The 20,728-nt window shown below is 35.5% G+C and overlaps 1 protein-coding gene across 2 annotated transcripts in view; it reads left to right on the top strand.

The window, feature by feature from the left end:
• Positions 1 to 7,889, top strand: part of MMRN1 (multimerin 1) — a 97,006-nt gene extending 89,117 nt beyond the window's left edge. For both annotated transcript variants that reach the window (XM_011992178.1, XM_011992179.1), the window contains 2 exons: positions 4,873 to 5,019; positions 6,265 to 7,889. In XM_011992178.1, coding sequence (XP_011847568.1) covers positions 4,873 to 5,019; positions 6,265 to 6,686 — 569 coding nt within the window. In that variant the 3' untranslated portion in view covers positions 6,687 to 7,889. The remainder of the gene's footprint in view (positions 1 to 4,872; positions 5,020 to 6,264) is intronic.
• The last annotated feature ends 12,839 nt before the right edge of the window (positions 7,890 to 20,728 follow it).

The following is a 20,728-nucleotide window of genomic DNA, read 5'->3' as shown; positions in this document are numbered from 1 at the left end:
TAAAGCTGCTATAAACATTCACATTCGGGTTTTTGTATGAATGTCAGTTTTTGTTTCTCTTTTATAATTATACAGAAGTACCATAGTTTGGTTATAAGATACATAGTTTTAACTTTATAAGGAATGACTAACCGCTTGGCATTTCCATGAATAATGTATGAGAGTTGCTCCAAATTTTTGCCAGCACTCGACATTGTCAATATCTTTTATGTTGTTTTAGTAGGTGCATAGTTATATCTCATTGCATTGTGGTTTTGTTTTGCATTTTCCTAGTGACTAGGAACACTGAACATATTTTAATGTATTTTCCAGACAATGTTTTTAATTATTCTCTTGATTGATGGTTATGACACTAAAGAAAAAGGATAAATCAGTTTATGACATCAAACGAAAACATTTAATTTCATAGGTCATGGCTTAAGGTAACAAAATAATAGTTTAACAGCAAGGGATGAAGTAAATCCTTTGGGACAGGTCTAAGATATTTGCTGAAGATTGCTGATACAACTAATTGTGCTTTAAGGTAATATATGAAGGGTTGAGGAAAAAAGATCCCAGAAAACAGTATAAGAAACAATGGGTGTGATATAAAAAGAATAGCAAAAATAAAAACTGATGGTTTGAAGGAGAAGCAGTAAACATGGTTTGAAACAGTATTTCTATCCATCTATACACCAAAGAACACAATGTTAATAATTTAAAAAATGAATTTGAAAACTTAATAAAAACAGATAAGTATTAGTATTCCTGAAAGTTGCTGGCAATGGGCATATGAAATAGTTCTAGAGCAATAGGAAGATAGACCTTATTTGATATAAACAGTTTTGACAAATGGGGAAGCATAAAAGCACTGAAAGTTTAGAATGTGTCCATTAATATGGAAATGAAAACATTTTATAGAGCATTGGAATCAGGATGAAACAGACAGGGATGAGGAAAGATGTCAAAAAGAAAATGATGCTTTATTGGAGTTTGATTTTTGTTGGTAATTCAATAACAAGTAGCCTATTAAGCACAAATATGAGTAGGTACTTATAAAGGCACCTGACCATTTTTTAAGTATTTTAATAATAAAGGAGAAAAATAAGTCAGGTGGTATACAAAAGTTGATTTTGTTTTGTTTTGTTTTTTGAGATGGAGTCTCATTCTGTCGCCCAGGCTGGAGTGCAGCGGCGTGATCCTGGCTTACTGCAACCTCCGCCCCCTGGGTTCAAGTAATTCTCCTGCCTCAGCCTCCCGAGTAGTTGGGATTACAGGCACACACCACCACACCCAGCTAATTTTGTATTCTTAGTAGAGATGGGGTTTTACCAGGCTGATCTCAAACTCCCGACCTCAGGTGATCTGACCGCCTCAGCCTCCCAAAGTACTGGGATTACAGGCATGAGCCACTGTACCCAGCCAAAAGTTGATTTCTAACTCATTGTATAACAAAGTACAAATAGCTTCAGTTGGAAAATCAGTGCCAGCCAATCTTCAGTTGTCTGTTATAAGGCTCTGTATTTGTCACTAATCCATTAGATATTTCTTTTCTAGTGGTTATTTTTATCAATAACTTGGAGGAACGCATGAGACATAAATTTGGAAATAATAACAAAGATGGGGAGGGTGGCTGAAACATCTCATGCATAATAAAACTGAATGGTTTCTATGGACAGAGATGGTAACTCATGTCTAATAAGATAAATTTTATTATCAATAATAATTGTAAATTCATGTTTAAATGAATTAAATAAACATGAGATTTTAGAAAGCTTCAATATATCAAAGCACAGGAGACCTGTTATGAGACAGTGTAATACAGATGCAGAAATAGACAATGAATACTTAATGCTTGTGTTATCTTAACAGAAGTGTAAGTTCATTTCAGCAGGGGTAACTAGCAATTGCTACCATAACCTACTCTGCTTAGGCTCCATTGGTGCAATATGTCCAGTTCTGGGTGCCATGGACATGATTTTATATACTAAAATGTGATTATTTTGGCAGAGACTTCGAAAGTCCAGACATACCTAAAATAGCAAAAAAGGCACAGAAAGGAACTTAAAACAGAAGCAGTCGAAGCAGGTACAGACAAGAGGCTGAGGCATCCTGGGCAGATAGTCAGTAGGCACCATGAAAGATGTCCTAGAAGGCAAGCTGTGTGCAGTCTCAAGAAGTTTGGGCTACTGTAACAGCAGGAGTAGATGCAGACCTTCAATTAAACTTAAGTGGAGCCCTCCTCTAGATGAATGACCCTAAAAAGAAATTGGAAAAAGGGGTAAAATAGTACCCTCTGAAATAACTCAAAGAACTAGAGCAAGGCAAGACCCCATTCCTAAAGTAATGGAACATAAAGAAGCAAAAAATGGAATGCTGCTCCTGGACATTAAATAGCAGGCAGAAGCCTTCATCCTGAAGATTCAGAATAGAGCCAATAGCAATGCAGATAAGTCTATTCTTTTCTACAGTTTCTTAAATTCTCCTTATAGCACAGCTTTGATCCCTGATTCATGAACAGGGCCAAGGTTACAGGTGAGTGTGATTTTTTATATTTGGGAAAATTAAAATTATAGAGCTGACCAAATTACATAAATAAGTCAGCGTCCCCCAATTCTACTGCACAATTGATACATTCCTAGTAAAACGCATTAATTGAAACCTCTCCTGTGAGTTGATCACTATGCTAAATTCAGAGAATGTAAAAATAAATGAAACAAATGCTTTGATACAAAATATTCACATTACTACAGGTAATGAAAAGTCATTGATATTTTTGACACAGGAAAATAATAGGCAAAGTTCTCTATTCACATGCAGCAAAATGAGGTTAAAGGAATGTTAGCCAGTTGAAATATTTGTTAAAAGATATTGCACACACGTAATAGTTTTAATACTTTTCTTAATAAGGAATATTAGTTTATAAAATATTAATAAGGAATAATAGTTTATAGAATATTGCAGAGAATATATCAATATAATTCTGATTAATTTCTCATTACATAAGTGCAATATTAATATATTTGCTTTGCAAAAAATGTTAATAATACAGGCATGCAGTTTGGTCACATTTTATGTGAATTTCAATTATACAGATATAATGTATATGAAAATTTAGATATATAGAATGTATATAGAAATTTATAAATCTCACTTCATGAGAAAAATATTGCACAAAGCAAATAACTTCTAAATTAAAAATAATCAACAATCACCTGATTTGAAATAAGTGGATGGTAAACTACATCATTACCATAAGGTGGCACCAGAGTAATTGTGGCAAGTAGTGTAAGCGCTGAATTCTTCCAACCTTGTTTCTGCATTTACATAATTATGTATTATCTTTATAACCATATTTGTAATTTGAAGCTTTCACAACAAATGAAATTATTCTATATGTAATGTGTGAGCTGTAACCTTCTGTCTTCAGTAAACCAAACCTGTTGGGGAATCTACCTCATTCTTTAATTGCTGTCTAATATTCCTCCGTGGGAATATGTTATAATTTATTTAACAAATTCTGCATCAGTGATCATTTAGGAGTCTTTAAATTTTTCACGAATGCAAATGATATCATTTTGAATTGAAAAATTGTCTTCGTGCACATGGACAAGTATGTCTGGAGTATATATATACAGACAGAAGAAATGTTTGGCTCAAAGTAAATGAACCTTTTTAATACTGATAAATATTGTCACATTGTCCTATTAACAGCTATAGCAGTTTACACTCCAGCCAGAATTGCATGAAAAGGCCCATGTTCCCTTATATTGACATGACTGGATATTTTCTATCTTTTTAAATGTTGCCACCTGATATTTAAATAATGTTATTATTGCTAAATTTATTATTTCTTAATTAGTAATGAGGTTGCATATGCTTTAAAACTTTTAGTGAGATTTTGTCGGTATTGTTCAATGATTTGCCTACTGATACATTATCCATTTTTTAACTTATTTTTTTCTGATCTTTAAGTGAAGACCATTTTCTTATTTTTATTTATTTTTTATTTAAAAAAGTTAGAGATGGGGTATCACTATGCTGCTCAGGCTGGTCTCAAACACCTGGACTCAAGCCATCCTCATGCCTTGGCCTCCTGAAGTGGTGGGATTACAGGTGTCAGCCACCGTACCCACCCTCATTTTCCATTTTTTAAGGGGAGAATTTTTTTTTTCTTTTCAGAGCTTTTCATATGTTACGAATATTAGTCATTAGATTGCCAAGTCTTCTAAAAATATTTTCTTTTAATTTGTTACTTATTATTAAACTTTGAGAATGGTAGTTCTCAATGCAAACTAGTTTTAATTCTTAGGTCAAACATGATAATGTTTTTCTTTTATGGTTTCAGGGTTTTGTTTTCCTTTGCTTTGCTTTGTTTTGCTTTGAAAGAATTTTTAAAAAATTCAAAGCTCTAGAAAGATATTCTCCTTTTTTGTTGCAATGCAATCATATTGATTTTTTATATTTAGTATTTTTGTATATGTGGAATTTATATTTTTATATATATTAAATACCAGCTTAGCACCGTATATTGAATAGATATTTTTCTTCTCCAGTGATTTAAAGCATTACCTTTATCACATACCAGTTTCAAATATACATGATCTGTATTGAGATAATTCTGTTCTGTTCTGCAGTTGACAAGAATGTTAACATTTCACACCAATAAATGTAATGGATCCCAGATTTTTGCCCACTTTACTGAAGGAGATATCAGACCTGAGGGATTTGCATGACGTTCTGTGACCAGATCGACAGGCATCCTGGGCTGTGGAGCCCATTTTTCTTACTTAAATTCAGTCATTTTCCTATTCTGATGCAAACTACGATTTGAGATCAACAGGAAAATAGGTCACTTTATTCTCTTTTACCTTGATTCTTTTTCAGTAACAGAGGAGTATTCAAGCTGTAGTAGGCATCCGTGCCAAAATGGGGGCACATGTATAAATGGAAGAACTAGCTTTACCTGTGCCTGCAGGCATCCTTTCACTGGTGACAACTGCACTATCAAGCTTGTGGAAGAAAATGCTTTAGCTCCAGGTAAAAAAAACTATATGCATCTTTGGACGTGCTCATTGTCATAAATAGAAACACTTTTTGAGAATATTTATGAATGAATATTTAAGCCTGCTTAATCTGGATCTACTTGACAATTCCTTTTACTTTTCCGAAACTTACTGAATAATGTACCTGATTTACAAGTGAAAATGTCTTTTTGTTAGGCAAGTTCTTATTCACATGAACTTGTTGAAATTTTCAATATTGCTATATAGAGGCAGTTTATGGAAAATTCCACCCTCTCACAAACTTTTTTTCTCTTGTGCATCCTAAAAAAATATGGATGTATATATCTGACTGATAGAAACACTTTCTCCTCAAACAAGTAGTTAAAGAAATACATCTTTGATTTATGTCTGGTATGGTCATTTAAATGAGGCTTTAATACATGCTTAGTAACACGTTTTCTGTGAAGGTTAAACTAATGGTACCATTTTGACTGTGTGAGAACTAGTAGAACATGCTCAAATGTATTAAGTAAAACAAGATGGCGTTTTTATTTATTTAAATTCATAAGTATTGTGCTTTGGATTTACTTCAAGAATGCACCATTTCTGATTTTTATACAGAAACTTATGTGCAGCATAAAAATGTGTTATTTAATGACTGCAAAAAAACCTATTTCAAATCAGCTTTTTCTTAATAATATCCTGCATAGTGAAATGCAAATTTTTTTAGTCTGTTTTTAGATCTCAGCCTTTGTAAGTACAATTGGCATTAATTACACAGAAAATTGCCTTTGTCTACTTTGCTACAGTGAATATGACTTTATATGGTTTTCGTTTTAGCCTTTAGAAACTGCTTGACAAGGTACCGGAAAAATTGTTTCTACATCATGTCAGCTTCAATTCCTGCAAGGGGCTTTAAAACATTCTGGCATAACCATAATAATCATAGAGTGCTTTGAATTCCTTTATCTCTCGGGAGATCAAAGCAACATGCAAATTATGTTTGAGGCATTTGTGTGAGGAAGGTGTCAAATGTTATTTTTATTGTATCCTGGTCTAAATGGAGAAACTGAGGCACCAAGAGGCTAAGCAATTTAGAGTAATTTGCCCAAGAGAAGAGACAGGCATCGAGACACATGCACCTTTGCTAAATTTTATGGATGGCCTTTCTCTTCTGCTAAGACTTTTTGTAACTGAGATAAAAGTGATGAAGATATAAGGAAAGACAAAATAAGATAAAAACATGAAAATTAACTCTTGCCATTTTTTCCTTTAACAGATTTTTCCAAAGGATCTTACAGATATGCACCTATGGTGGCATTTTTTGCATCTCATACATATGGAATGACTACACCTGGTCCTATCCTGTTTAATAACTTGGATGTCAATTATGGAGCTTCATATACCCCAAGAACTGGAAAATTTAGAATTCCATATCTTGGAGTATATGTTTTCAAGTATACCATCGAGTCATTCAGTGCTCATATCTCTGGATTTTTAGTGGTTGATGGAATAGACAAGCTTGCATTTGAGTCTGAAAATATTAACAGTGAAATACACTGTGATAGGGTTTTAACTGGGGATGCCTTATTAGAATTAAATTATGGGCAGGAAGTCTGGTTACGACTTGCAAAAGGAACAATTCCGGCCAAGTTTCCCCCTGTGACTACATTTAGTGGTTACTTACTATATCGTACATAAGTTAGTATGAAAATCAGACTATCACCTTTATTGAGAAACAGCCAGTGTTTTCATTTATCTTTGCTTGCACATCTGCTCTGTTTTTGTTTTTTTCTACAGGAAAAGAAAACCAACTTCTTTTTTTAATATGAGTGAACTTGTATGTCTGTTTATTTTATAAAATTATTTGAATTTTTTTTTAATGTCTGAATATGAAGGAGTTCTTGATCCTAAAGAAATTTAGTGGCACATGAAACAAAGTGAATTTGTTAGCATAATTATTCCTCTTTTTATTTCTTCATTTTAAATCATTGCAATGTAAAGTAATATTATAAAATGGTAATTACACCATATTATCAGTCAGTTTTCTTTCCAATAAAACACTTAACTTTTGTTATTCCCTCTATATAAATATATAACATACATTTTCTAGATTCACAAATTTCAATAAATTACTGAAAAAATGAAAATGGTTTTGTAAACTTTTATTTTTACTCTTTACGTTGAGTTGATCAATTTTCCATACTAAGATTTTCATTCAGAATCAAAATTAAGCAAGTTGAATTGAAAATCTGAAATATGCTTAACTATTGTTCTCTTCCTATAATTATCTAATTATAACATAGTAATTGACATATAGTTGGACATGTACACTCAAGTCTAAGAATATATGAGTGGATCATTTACCACCACACAACATCTATAAGGGGGAAACAGTATTTTTCTAATAAGTATTCTTCTATGGCAGTACCTGCAGATCTGCCCTTCTTCTTCTAAAGGGTAAGTCATTATCTGTGTAATACTACAATTTATGGGATGCTCACTATGCCCTGTTTCTCTTCTAAACAATTTACATGTGATGTCTCATTCCTCACAATAACCCTTGTAAAGTGGGCATTATTACCATGATTTTTATAGTTAAAGAACCTAAGACACAGAGACCAAGGCCCATGAGCTCATAGGGCTGAGGTAGGATTTGGAATCAGGCCATGTCTTCTCCAGAGCCCACATCCATCCTTTCTCTATATTGCCTCCCACAGATGTGCTAAAATTTCTTTAACTAATCCTTTATCCGCTATTTGTGTAGTCTCCCATTTTTTATTATTACAATATTACTGTAGTGAACATGCTTAAAAATACATTCCTTGGATATCTGACAAAATGTTTCTGAAGAACAGACTTTCATAAGTAATAGTAAAAATAATAAAAGTTTTGGTATGGTAAGTCTTTTTTTATGAATTGATTTGTTTAATGATCACTATAACATAATGAATTTCATATTAACCTATGAAATTTGTACTACATATTATTACTCTCTTTCTGCCCATGAGAATCACAAGCACATAGAAGTTAAGTAATTTTCCTAGTAGTATAGCCAATGATGGAGAATTTCTGGGACAAAGGATGACCATAATTTTCCATTTCGATTGGTACTAACAATCTAAGTCCTATCAATATGAAAAACAGCTCCTTATACCCCACACATCCTCATAAAAATTAACAATTTTTAAAATATTTCCAATCTTGAAGATGAAAGTATCTTCTATTTGTAGCAGATACTTGAAAATTTTTCAAATTTGCCAAAACTTGAAAGCATACATCCATACAAAGACTTGTATGTAAATGTTCATAGTTTATTTGTAATAGCTTGAAAACTGGGAATCACCCACATGTCCTGCGACAGACAAGTGGTTAAGGAAACTTTCACGTACATATACAATACAGTACAACACCTGGGAATTTCACAATAACTATGCAGAAGATTTTAAACTGCAGTCTAACAAACTTCGTCACCTCTGCAAGGAGGAACTCTAAAGTAAGTATTGTCCATCAGAATGTCCTGCATTGAGTCAAAATAATCAGGCCTTCATACTGTAGCCTCACTCATTACTAGATTCAGGCTGCCAAAGAAGAGTGTGACCCAAGAGTTAAAACTGACAACTGGATGCATTAGTCCATTCTCGCATTGCTATAAAGAACTACCTGAGACTGGGTAATTTATGAAGAAAAGAGGTTTAATTAACTCACATTTCCACAGGCTGTATAGGAAGAATGGCCAGGGAGGCCTCATGAAACTTATAATCATAGTGGAAGGTGAAGGGGAAGCAGGCACATCTTACGTGGCTGGGGGAGGAGGAAGGGGAGAGGTGGGAGGTGCCACATACTTTTAAACAATCAGATTTCGTGAGAACTCACTATCAGGAGAGTAGCAGGGGGGAAATCCACCTCCATGGTCCAGTCTCCTCTCACCAGGCCCCTTCTCCAACACTGAGGATTATAATTGGATATGAGATTTTCTTGGGGACACAAATTCAAACCAGATCACTGAATGACTGACAACTTTTTATCTTGTTATGTGTAAACATGTCATTTTCAAAAACATTTAAAAAGTTCTCATGATATCTTCAGTCTCTGCCTAAAAATTTACTATAATCTAAATTTTTAAAATTTTATTTCTTCACAGATTAAAATAGATTTTGTTTTCCATATATACTTTTCGACATAGATTTCAGTGATTTCATTATATTGCTTTTCTTTACTGTTACCAGAACAGAAGGAAGTAAATCATTTGACAATATTCATGATTGCACTGTCCAATATAATTTATTTATTTTTAGTTCGATAATAACATTTAGCATTACATAATGCTTTGGTGTTTGGAAATATAATTATTAATAATATTCTTTATTTTTATATGGATTTGTAGAATATACAATTAAATAACAAATTGCCACCAATAGCCAAGAGGCATTATAGCAACTTTTAAGTTGCTATGAACTTGCTTGGCTATTTTTTTAAAGTCACTCAATATAATCAAAGATAATTTAGTATTGTATTTTTAACCATCATCTTCAAACTTATACATGTAGAAAAAAATATAGCACTGGAACGTTTCTTTATTTCTTCTATGGAGATAGCCAAGTACCTTGAATATTATTTTTTAGATTCAATTTCAGAGCCCTTCTCTCTCACAATATCTTCCAGCCACACCGGCTCCCAAAGTACACCAAGTCACTAATTACTGATGAATATCTCAAATCCATTCATTTAGTATTTAATAAGTAGCTAATTACATACCTAATTGAAGGTACATAATATAGGAGGCATGATAAATTATATATAACAAATAATAAAAAGTATATAAAGTAAATCAGTACAGACAAATGTTGCATTTGAAATACATAATCCGGGGTTATGATGGCATTTACGACCACCAGAATCATGGATAGCTCTGTAAGAATGAGAAATTTATCTTTAATAACCACCCACCTCTTTTTTTTTTTTTTTTTTTTTTCCGCTGTTGACCAGTCTTCTGTTACCTCCTTTTGTATTCATTCCCAGAATTGAGAGACTTCCTATTCAAAGCTATGAGTGTCTACAATTGCTCTTTCTTACTCTTTTCACTGGTCAAAATTTGCAATTTGAAAGAATAAGCTAATATTAGTTAATCATTAAGAAATGCTTAAAATAAGCCATCCTAATTTTCAGTTGGCTTGATTTTTAGGGCACATAGAGATAATTTTTTGGTTGTTGTTCATCTGTTTCAAAATATAAATTTGTCAACTCACATTGGAAACCTCGTGAGTCATACATAGTATTTGTCTTCAACAAAGGTAATTTTCAATGTAGCAAAATTTTTCTCATTATTCAAAATTTTGTCTATCATTGATCATTGCAAGGCACCTGTGGGATACATTAAAGCAAAAATATAGGCTTGCCTTTCCTAGAGTGTACAATTTAGTTGGGTTGCTTTCCTGTGTGGAAGGCAGGGATGTTTTCTTATTTCCTGTCCCTGTGATTTCAAACCGAGGGTTTCATCAACAGACTGGGGAGTGTTATTAAGAACCCTCCCTTGAGTGCTTTTACCACAGCTCAGTGAGAATTCTCAATGAGCTATACTGCATTTGTGTTCAGAGAAAACAACAATAAAGTAGTATTTATTTCTCTGGGCTGACATCCTAATTATACAATCTAAAACTCTGGGAAAAGTCCAAATTTTGGAGTTTTTATTATATTTACTCATGAATTGCTTCATAAACTTTCAAAGCCAAGGCTTTAGTCAAAACACTTTTCAGATTCCAACTATTTAAGTTAGCTTGGGCTGCCACAACAAAGTTCCATAGTCTGGGTGGCTTAAACAACAGACATTTATTTCTCACAGTTCTGAGGGCTGACAAGTCCAAGATCAAGGCGCCAGCAGATTTGGTGTCTCTAGTGAGGTCCCTTTTCCTGGCTTATAGAAGGCAAAAGGCTGCCTTCTCATTGTGTATTCACATGTGGAGAAAGAGGGGAAGAGAGGGTGAAAGAGGGAGAGGGAGAAGGAGCATGAGGGCAGAGAGCACATGAGAGCTCTGGTCTCTTCCTTCTTTTTAAGACACTAATCCCATCATAGGGCCCCACCCTCATGACTTCATCTAAACCTAATTAACTCCTGAAACCCCACCTCCAAATACCATCACGTTTGGGGTTAGAGCTTCAACATATAAATTTGATGGAGGGAGGGGGCACAAACATGCAGTGTACAGTACCAAGTGTTGAATGTAGTGATATTTAGGATAGTGTTTTAAAACATTCCTTGCATAGCTTTTAAAATATCAGTCTATAGTAGATCCTAGTTATAATGTGATTTTCTATTAGATTCAAATAAACATTTATATCAAGCCCACTGAAGATAACAGTGAATGTGCTACATGACATTATCTTAAAGTTGATGTATTTTTTCAATGTATTATTTGGATTCAAATATTTATTTGGATTTACTATTTTTTTGATTCATACTATTAATTATATCTACTCAAGTTAACAGTGAAAATAGTACATAATGCAACCCAAGGAATGGGTGTTCTTATAAATACCACTTTACTCTCCTAACTTCAAGCCATTGATAAAGAAATTGACTCACTGAGTCCCTCTTACCAGGATACAGATGATTATGGATAGTTTCTGTTATTTTTGTAATTTACTTCCCTTCATTTATGCTTGCTGCCACAATCATCTTCAAAATATGTGATTATGCATAATATATATAAAGAGAACCACATGTATATTTTTTATTGATATGAAATCTGTGGATTAAGGATGATAGTAATTTGCCAGAAAATATACGTAGGAAAAATACATTTATTTGTGCTTCCAAACCCTTTCTAAAAGTGATTTAAGGTGACTAGATGTATAATTTATGTTGAGAAAAGTATTAAACTTATACAAAGACATTTAGTTGCTATTTATATATCAAATATATCTCAAGAATATGGTCTTTCCTTATCCTAATTTCTTAGGTATATTAACATGCATTAATTTTTATGATTTGTCATAGAGCCACCTTGCTATTAACAAAAAATAACCTACAAAGATTCCTCCCACAGTCTCAAACCCTCCTTCAATTCTCTACTGTACCCTTTTGCCAACCTCACCATCATAGCTTTACTATTTTAACAAATATATTTAGATTTCTTTATTCCAGCTGAAGAGGAAGCTAAATAGTGTAGAAGTTATTCTGTAGATGAAATTCAAAGATCCTCCAGAGATTACATGTCTTTTTAATGTGACTTTTACTGCCCTTTCTGAATCTTGTCATTAAATCCCTTGAATCTTGATTCTATTTGATATATTAATTCTATTTCCTTTAAATGGTCAGCAGACTGACAGCTCATCAGTGAGTTTTCCTCTATTACAGAGCTCTGTGTTAACAGCAAGCTATGTAATCTACCCCATGCAATGAAGGGAAGAATAAACAAAGGTGGAGGGAAGAATAAACAAATTACATTTCCGTATAATTGTGGCTTTTTTCTTCCCATGTGGTACACTCAAAGGAGAACATCTGTTTGAGGAAAAGAAGCCATCATTATTATCAACAACACACCTACATGCTCTAAAGGCATTCTTGGGTATCACAAAAGAACCTTTAAATGTAAGAAATACATTGTAGGTATTGTTGGAACAATACTAGTATCTGAAAACTGATTCTATAATCAGTTTTGAAGAATAAGTATATTAGAATGCCTACAGAGCATTTTAGGATTCCATGAGGCCATATACCAATTGCTCATCAATAAAGTTCTTGGCACTGCAGCTAATGGAAAAAACACTGAGTTCAGTAAATGCTCAGAACATGCTGGAGATATAGAAAGAATTAAATGTCTCAAATTCATGAAAAAAAAAATCTGAGAAAGTCACAAAACTTAGAAAATTTTCTAGTAAAATTCATTTTACACATCTTAATGGAGATATATATGAATTTTTAAATATAAATCCCAAATCTACTCCTAATTTTTATTTTTTAATCTGAAGAGGTAAAATATGAGATCTATATTTGATTAATGTTGTCGTCTTTGTTGAATTAGGCCTACAAAGCAGATGTCGAATTTTCTTAAAATATCCTCATTCTGGGTTTTAACAAACAGCTACTACATGCCCTAGCTATATCCTAACACACTGATGCAGTTTTGCCAACCAGATACGACTTCTTCACGCTTTAAACTAAAATCCTAAGCACCTTCACCAATTGAACAGACACATCTTGGCCAAGGGGATCCCAGAGAAACCTTAAAAACTGAGTTCCTGGCCATGACAGGATGGAAAGCCAGACATGCCTTGTTATACTGAAACAGGACATTTTCCACCACCCCTTTGTGGGCCTCACGGCAGAAGTACCTCGCTTACTCAGTCCAACCCCTCACAGGAGGGGGAGCACACAGGTGAATGGGCGCAGGAGCTAGGGCAAGTGCTTCTGGGCACCAACAGGAGCAAAACTCCATGCAGGCCCTGTGGCAGCATCTCGCAGGAGTACCCATAACCCCCAAAGCCCCAGAGGAGTGTGTTACAGTGCTGCATGCTTTTAGCTTTGCAATCTGTGGACGACTTAAGTGTTAATCAGCTCAGTGGGCCCTCTGCCTTTTTATGTGAGGCAGTTGCTCTCCGCCAGTGAGGGCAGAGGGTCGAGAGTCGGTGTGATAGCCTTTAGCGTCCACACCTGTGTGGCACCCAAGCTCTTGTTCAGTGTCCAGGAAAAATCAGGTTGCACAAATGAATTAAAGAGTGGTGAATGAGGAGGATTTTATTGCTGATGGAAGCGACTCTCAGAGGAAGGGTGAGCTGGAAAGGGGTTGGAGTGGGAACTTACCCTGAAGTCCGGCTGTCTCCAGCCAGACTCTTCTCTGAAGTCCTGCAGTCAAGCCATCCCTCTGAAGTCGAACTATTTCTCTCTGATGTTCAGCTGCTTCTTCTCTTCTCCACTTCTTTGCTCTCTGCCAGTGGAGCCTGGGGTTTTTATGGGAACAGGATGGGGGTGGGTGCAAGCCAGGGATGGTTTTGGAAAAGGCAACATTCGAACAGGAAAACGGGGATGTAAAGTTCTCACTTTGGCCCCAGATTTCAGGCTTGAGGGTGAGTCCCTGGGCAGGAACCCTGCCCTTTTCTGCCTAGAATTTCTCTGACTCCTGTCCCTGTCAATACCTCCTCTCTTTGAGGGTCTAGACACAACAACTGACCAGCACTGATGTTAAAATAGAGACCACAAGACTGACAGAGAACAGACTCTTTGTGGCAATAAGATATCAAATTATAAACAGCACTAAGGCCATGCCAGGCAAGGGTTAAGTCATACACCCCTATACTTAAAGAATAAACTATATTTTAACTGCCACAAGGGTTTTTTGTTGTTGTTGTTGTTTGTTTTTTTCTAGCAAATAACAAGCGCTGGCCTTGAGCTAAGCAAAACTAAAACAATTGGCAACTCTACCATATGCAGACTAACTGGTCCCTGGCCCCTGCTCCACAAGCCATAACTACAGCTTTGATTGGGCAAAAGACTGATTTCAATAACTGTCTCCCGATAAGACCACTGACCATGGACTAATTATGGCTGAGTGCCTCTGTAGCGCTCCTTCATCTTTTGATGTATAGGGCCTAATTGTAACACATTTAAATGTTAAGTTGCACCCCCAAGGTAAACAAGGGTCATATATTACATGCATGTTTACTTAATATTCATGTGTCAAGACCACCTTTATGAATATTCATAGCTCCTCCTGTAACCTGTTGAATATGTATGTTTGGCCAACCTTTTCAACTTAAATTCTTGCCTTACCCCTCCTTTCCTCAAAGTGCCTGCAAATGGCTTCAGCTGGAGGCACACTTCCCAGCCTGCCAGATGGCCACCTCGCAAGGCTGTAACCTTTTACAAGAAATGAAGTCTCCCTTTCTAAATTTATAGATCTTGTGATTGTTTTAGGTTAACCACACCAATGGAGAAATTTACTTGGCAAATGACCCTGTGAGAAAACTATTTTCAATAGGGCCAAATGGTTCTAGCCTCAAGGGGAATGATCACATTCAACAGTGAATAATAATGCAAAATTGATTTTGTCATTTTCTTTTTGATGTGGACATTACCCAGAGTGACTAATCTTCCTTATATCACTACACTTTTAAAGGCATAATATCATTTTTTCTATAATTGTAAAATCTAAAGCAACACAAACTTCAGGAACAAACCTCCTGGACATTTTCTTTCCCTATTGTTTTTCATCTTCTGGTGGCTACCTAGCAGAAGTTAATAACAAAGACAAGAAAAAGAACAAGAATTAAAGGTAAGAGACAAAAGAACAGAACAGAAATAAGGAGGAGGAAGAGGAAGGGAGGTGGGAGAAAGAGAAAGAGAAGGAGGATCACAATGAGAGAAAGAAAGACGGGAATGAGGAGAAAAAACTACCGTTGATCCCCTGTGCATCAAAAATCTGCATGAAAATTTTGACTCCCCAAAAACTTAACTACGAAGAAGCTACTATTGACAGAAGCCTTATCAATAACATCAACTAGTCAATTAGCCCATATTGTATATGTTATATGTATTATATACTATATTTTTACAACAAAGTAGGCTAGAGAAAAGGTTAAGAAATTCATAAGGAAGAGGAAATATATGTGTTATTCATTAAGTGGAAGTGGATCATCACAAAGGTCTCCATCCTCATCTTTATGTCCAGTTAGCTGAGGAGGAAAAGGAAGAGAAAGAGTTGGTCTTGCTCTCTCCAGGGTGGGGGTGACAGAGGCTTAAGAAAACCTGCGTATAGGCCAGGCCCAGTTGCTCATGCCTGTAATACCTGCAGTTGAGAAGGCCAAGGGGGCCGGATTGCTTGAGCACAGGAGTTTGAGATCAGCCTGGTCAACATGGTGATACCTTGTCCCTATTTTAATTTAAAAAAATTTTAAAAAGAAAACCTGTGTATAATTGGACCCACACAATACAAACCTATGTTGTTCAAGGGTCAACTGTATATCCAAACTGGTAAACTGGTCCATGTTAAGAGACAGAGGGTGAACAGACACAGTGTGACATAGTGTGGCAGAGTGAAAGCCACAGAGATGTAAGATCCTGGTACCATTCCATCAACCTCCCTCTAGCCTAGATGATGTGAAAAACTAGGAGAGGAAATCTATAATAGGAAACCATTACTGTCTCTACTCACTCCAGTTGCCATTTTGAAAACTTGCAAATTCATCTTGAACACATTTTGAGACATACTTTTGAACACATTTTAAGTCCATCCTTTGGACTTTGTGAAATTGCCATTCTGCAACAGATGCTGGCGAGGTTGCAGAGAAAATAGAACACTTTTACACTGTTGGTGGGCGTGTAAATTAGTTAAACTATTGTGGAAGACAGTGTGGTGACTCCTGAAAGACCTAGAAGGAGAAATACCATTTGATCCAGCAATCCCATTACTGGGTATATGCCCAAATGAATATAAATCATTCTATTATAAAGATACATGCAAATGTATGTTCATTGCAGCACTATTATTCACAGTAGCAATGACATGGAATCAACCCAAATGCCCATCAATGATAGATTGGATAAAGAAAATGTGGTACATAAACACCATGGAATACTATGCGGCCATAAAAAGGAACAAGATCATGTCCTTTGCAGGGACATGGATGGAGCTGGAGGCCATTATCTTCAACAAACTGACAAGGAAACAGCAAACCAAACACTGCATATTCTTACTTATAAGTGGGAGTTGAACAATGAGAACACATGGACACGTAGAGGGGAATAACAAACACTGTAGCCTGTCATTAGAGGTGCGGGAGCTGGGCAGGAGAGCATCAGGAAAACTAGCTAATGGATGCTGGGCTTAATACCTAGGTGATGGGATGAACTGTGCAGTAAACCACCGTAGCATACGTTTACCTATGTAACAAACCTGCACATCCTGCACATATACTCCTGAACTTAAAATAAAAGTTGAAGAAAAAAAAATTGTCATTCTTTGAGTAACCTTATACTTTAACTGTCCAAGGGGTTCACCTTGCCTGCTGCCTAGACAGATACGATTCATCAAGACAGGGTAATTGCAATAGCGAAAAGACTAATTCACGCAGAAACAGCTGTGCGGGAGACGGGAGTTTTACCATTACTCAAATCAGTCTCCCTGAGCATTCAGGGAGCAGAGTTTTTGTTTTGTTTTTGTTTTGTTTTTGTTTTTGAGATGGAGTCTCGCTCTGTCGCCCAGGCTGGAGTGCAGTGGCGCTATCTTGGCTCACTGTAACCTCTACCTCCCGGGTTCAAGCAGTTCTCCTGCCTCAGCCTTCTGAGTAGCTGGGACTACAGGCGCGTGCCACCATGTCCAGCTAATTTTTGTATTTTTAGTAGAGACGAGGTTTCACCATGTTGGCCAGGAGGATGGTCTCGATCTCTTGACCTTGTGATCCACCCGCCTTGGCCTCCCAAAGTGCTGGGATTACAGGCGTGAGCGACCTCTCCCGGCCGGGAGCAGAGTTTTTAAGGATAACTTGGGTGTTGGTGGGGAGCCAGTGAGCCAGGAGTGCTGATTGGTCAGGGCTGAAATCATAGGGAAGGGAAGCTGTCCTCTTGCGCTGAGTCGGGGTTCCTGGGTGGGGGCCACAAGATCAGACAAGCCGGTTTGTTGATCTGGGTGGTGCCAACTGATCCAAAAGTGCTGGATCTGCAAAATATCTCAAGCACTGATGTTAGGAGCAGTTTAGGGAGGGTCAGAATCTTGTAGCCTCCAGCTGCATGACTCCTAAACCATTTCTAATCCTGTGTTTTATGTTAGTCTAGTCCCTAGGCAAGAAGGAAGTCTGCTTTGGGAAAGGCTGTCTTTGTTTAAACTATAAACTACAAACTAAGTTTCTCCCAAAGTTAGTTCAGCCTATGGTCAGGAATGAACAAGGACAGCTTGGAGGTTAGATGCAAGATGGAGTCAGTTAAATTGGATCTGTTTCACTGTTTAATAATTTTGCAAAGGCAGTTTCAATACTAGCTTCACAAATTAGCAAGAAAAAGGACTAGGATTATGCCTCCATTTAAAAAATTATTTGTGAGTATGTGTTCTCATTTATTTCCCTGTTAACTCTTGAAACCTGGTAATTTGCCGAACAAGAAAAAAAAAAAAAAAACTTACCATTTCCATAAATTTTCTTTTAGTGATATCGTAAGATTATTCCCTGGTATAATATGACCATTGGTGCATTTGTTCAGCATACTCCTTGAAGTCGTACGAGGCAGCTCTGTCCATTAAAACAAAAGGCATAAATGGGTAAAGTGGGTACAGTTTTAATAAATGGAACTTAAGCTTTCATAATGGAATTGTTAAATTTCAACACTGGCATTGCTACTGAATTAAAGTAGGAAATTAGCAAATACATTTAAACTGTATTTTTTTCTGAACTCTAAAAGTGCGGGAAATGGCATATGAATTTTAAAATATTTTTTAGAGTAGTGGGTTTAAAATAAGTCTTCATTGAATTCAGTTGGCCCTTAGCACCAAATATGTTCTTATAAATATTGATCAGAAAATAAACTGTAATAATATGTACTACTGTCTCTCCCAAAAAGCTCGTAAAGATAACACAAATTTCCACTTAAAATAAAACTTTCTTGATTTCATCCTGCATTTATTTTGGAAAAGTTGAGAATCTCATAAACAAATAACAGTGGGAGTGGAGTTTGGGAGAGGAGTTTCTTTATAAATCTCAGAAAAGACATCAAAGGCACATTCTTCTGATTCTTTTCTTGCTAAAACGTTTTATAATGTCATCCAGGCAAGGTTATCATGATAATTTTTTAGAATGAATGAAAAGATATTCTGGAAGTTACTCTGTTTTGTTCTCCAACCCTTTGGATAGAAAAGGCAAACAAACAAGCGCAATTTTGTTCCTTTTTTGCCAATTTGAAATCTTATTTTGACCTCTTGATTCACCAGCCTTATGTTTCTGGGCAACTCCCCACATTTCCTTGGGAGCCTCTCAAACTGCTATCATTTACCCAGCAACAAGGACAATTCCAGGCCTAGACAAATGGCATTTGTGGTATCTGAGAACTAGCCAAGACCTAATGGTCTCTCCCCACGTCCCATTGGCAGGAATGTTCATTCATTTTTCCCCACGTCCACTCCTTTTCTATGAAAGCAAGCCCTAAGGCAGGAGATCACCTTCTCATTATTCAACAGCTTGATTCTCTACAGGATCCTCTGAATGTCAGCAGATGAATGTCTGGCTTTGCAAGTGAAAGGAAAAGCTTTGGTCTTTTTACTCGCAGGATCCTGGTTCTCCTTTTGCTTCTCCCTTCTTTTTCTTTCCCCATCTCTTCCCTCCTCCCTCCTCCTCTTCCTCTCCCTTCTCCTTTTCCTCTCCTCCTTCTCCTCCGTCTTTTCCTCTTCCTCCTTTGCTTCCTATTCTTTCCATTAGTTTTTTTACGTACTTATTACTGTATTTCTCTTCTTTCACTTTCAGTCTCTCTTTTGCTCTCCTTATTCTTTTTTCTCCTTCTTACTCTCTTTCTGACATACATTTTCATAAACCGTCATTTAAAGAATGTTGTTTTGTTTTCTCATTTTATTTTATTTTTACCTCATAAGTTCTAAGATCCTAAAATAATACAAAACACACTCTAGGAAGCACTATATTATTAATGAAATTAATTTTCATTGAATATAGTACTGAAGCAGGCCTAAATTGTGTTTCCTTTATGAAAGTATTACTGCTAATGTGCTGTTCCATAGGATTTTACAGCTATCTAAATTAATTACGCTGCCATCTGGGTAGTATATTCCAAAGAAAAAAATTAACACCATTATTTACAAATTGCATCCAGTTTTAGCATAGATGATATTTTGCCTATTTGGGTAAAATATTTTTCATCATGTGCAAAGAAACATGGGATGACCCAAAAAATAAAAATACTGCATCTATAGAAAGAGATAGCTATCTTTTAAAATCAAGTAATATGAAACAATACACAACTAAATAAAATTACAATCAGGATAAAAAGATACATCGTTTAACTACACACAAAAAAACTGTTTGAGTCAATTTTTTTTCCTAAATATCAGAAGCCTTTTGAGTGTACAGAGCTGACATTATTGAAAAGCAGTAGTACATTTCAACTGATGAAGATTAAGCATGATGAATGCTAGATTGTCTCAGATAAAATCACGTGTGCTGGCAGAACATCTGTTACAGCCTCCCTTCTTGTTATTTTATTGCAAATTTACAACCTATTGCAATTAAAATAACATGATTAAAATTATAGACATTTTGAATAAAGGGTAATTTATAGACCTCTCTAAATAATCAAACCTATTTTCCAAATGACCGAAATTTTAAAAAGAAAAGATTTTTGAACTCCTGTATATTGCTTTTCATTACAAAGAAACACTGGCATTTAGTATTTACATTCAGGCGTAGCTACTACAGAAAAAAAAAAAAAAATTCACTCCCATAATCAGAAACCTGCAATACTCACTTACTAGTTATATTTATTACAGCCGTTTCACAGGGACTTAACATTGGTTTCTCTCGTTCATGATACCTATAAGGTATCATGAGTCATACCTTATAGATATCATACATAGTATGGTCAACATATAGTAGATAATTTATTTATGGTCAACATATAGTAGATAATTTACTTAATATGTTTTTAGTGAATGCTTGACTTAAATAATTAATGTGAGTGAAGTATTCATAAGGACATATGTTTTAGGTGTGCACAAATATGTTAGCTAAAATTATTTCAAACAGAAATATGCTAT

The sequence above is a fragment of the Mandrillus leucophaeus genome, unplaced genomic scaffold (genome assembly GCF_000951045.1).
Source record: "Mandrillus leucophaeus isolate KB7577 unplaced genomic scaffold, Mleu.le_1.0 Scaffold406, whole genome shotgun sequence".
In the NCBI taxonomy this organism is placed as follows: Eukaryota; Metazoa; Chordata; class Mammalia; order Primates; family Cercopithecidae; genus Mandrillus; species Mandrillus leucophaeus.
Note: the sequence above shows the minus strand (reverse complement) of the source record. Positions and strands in the feature narration are given on the sequence as shown.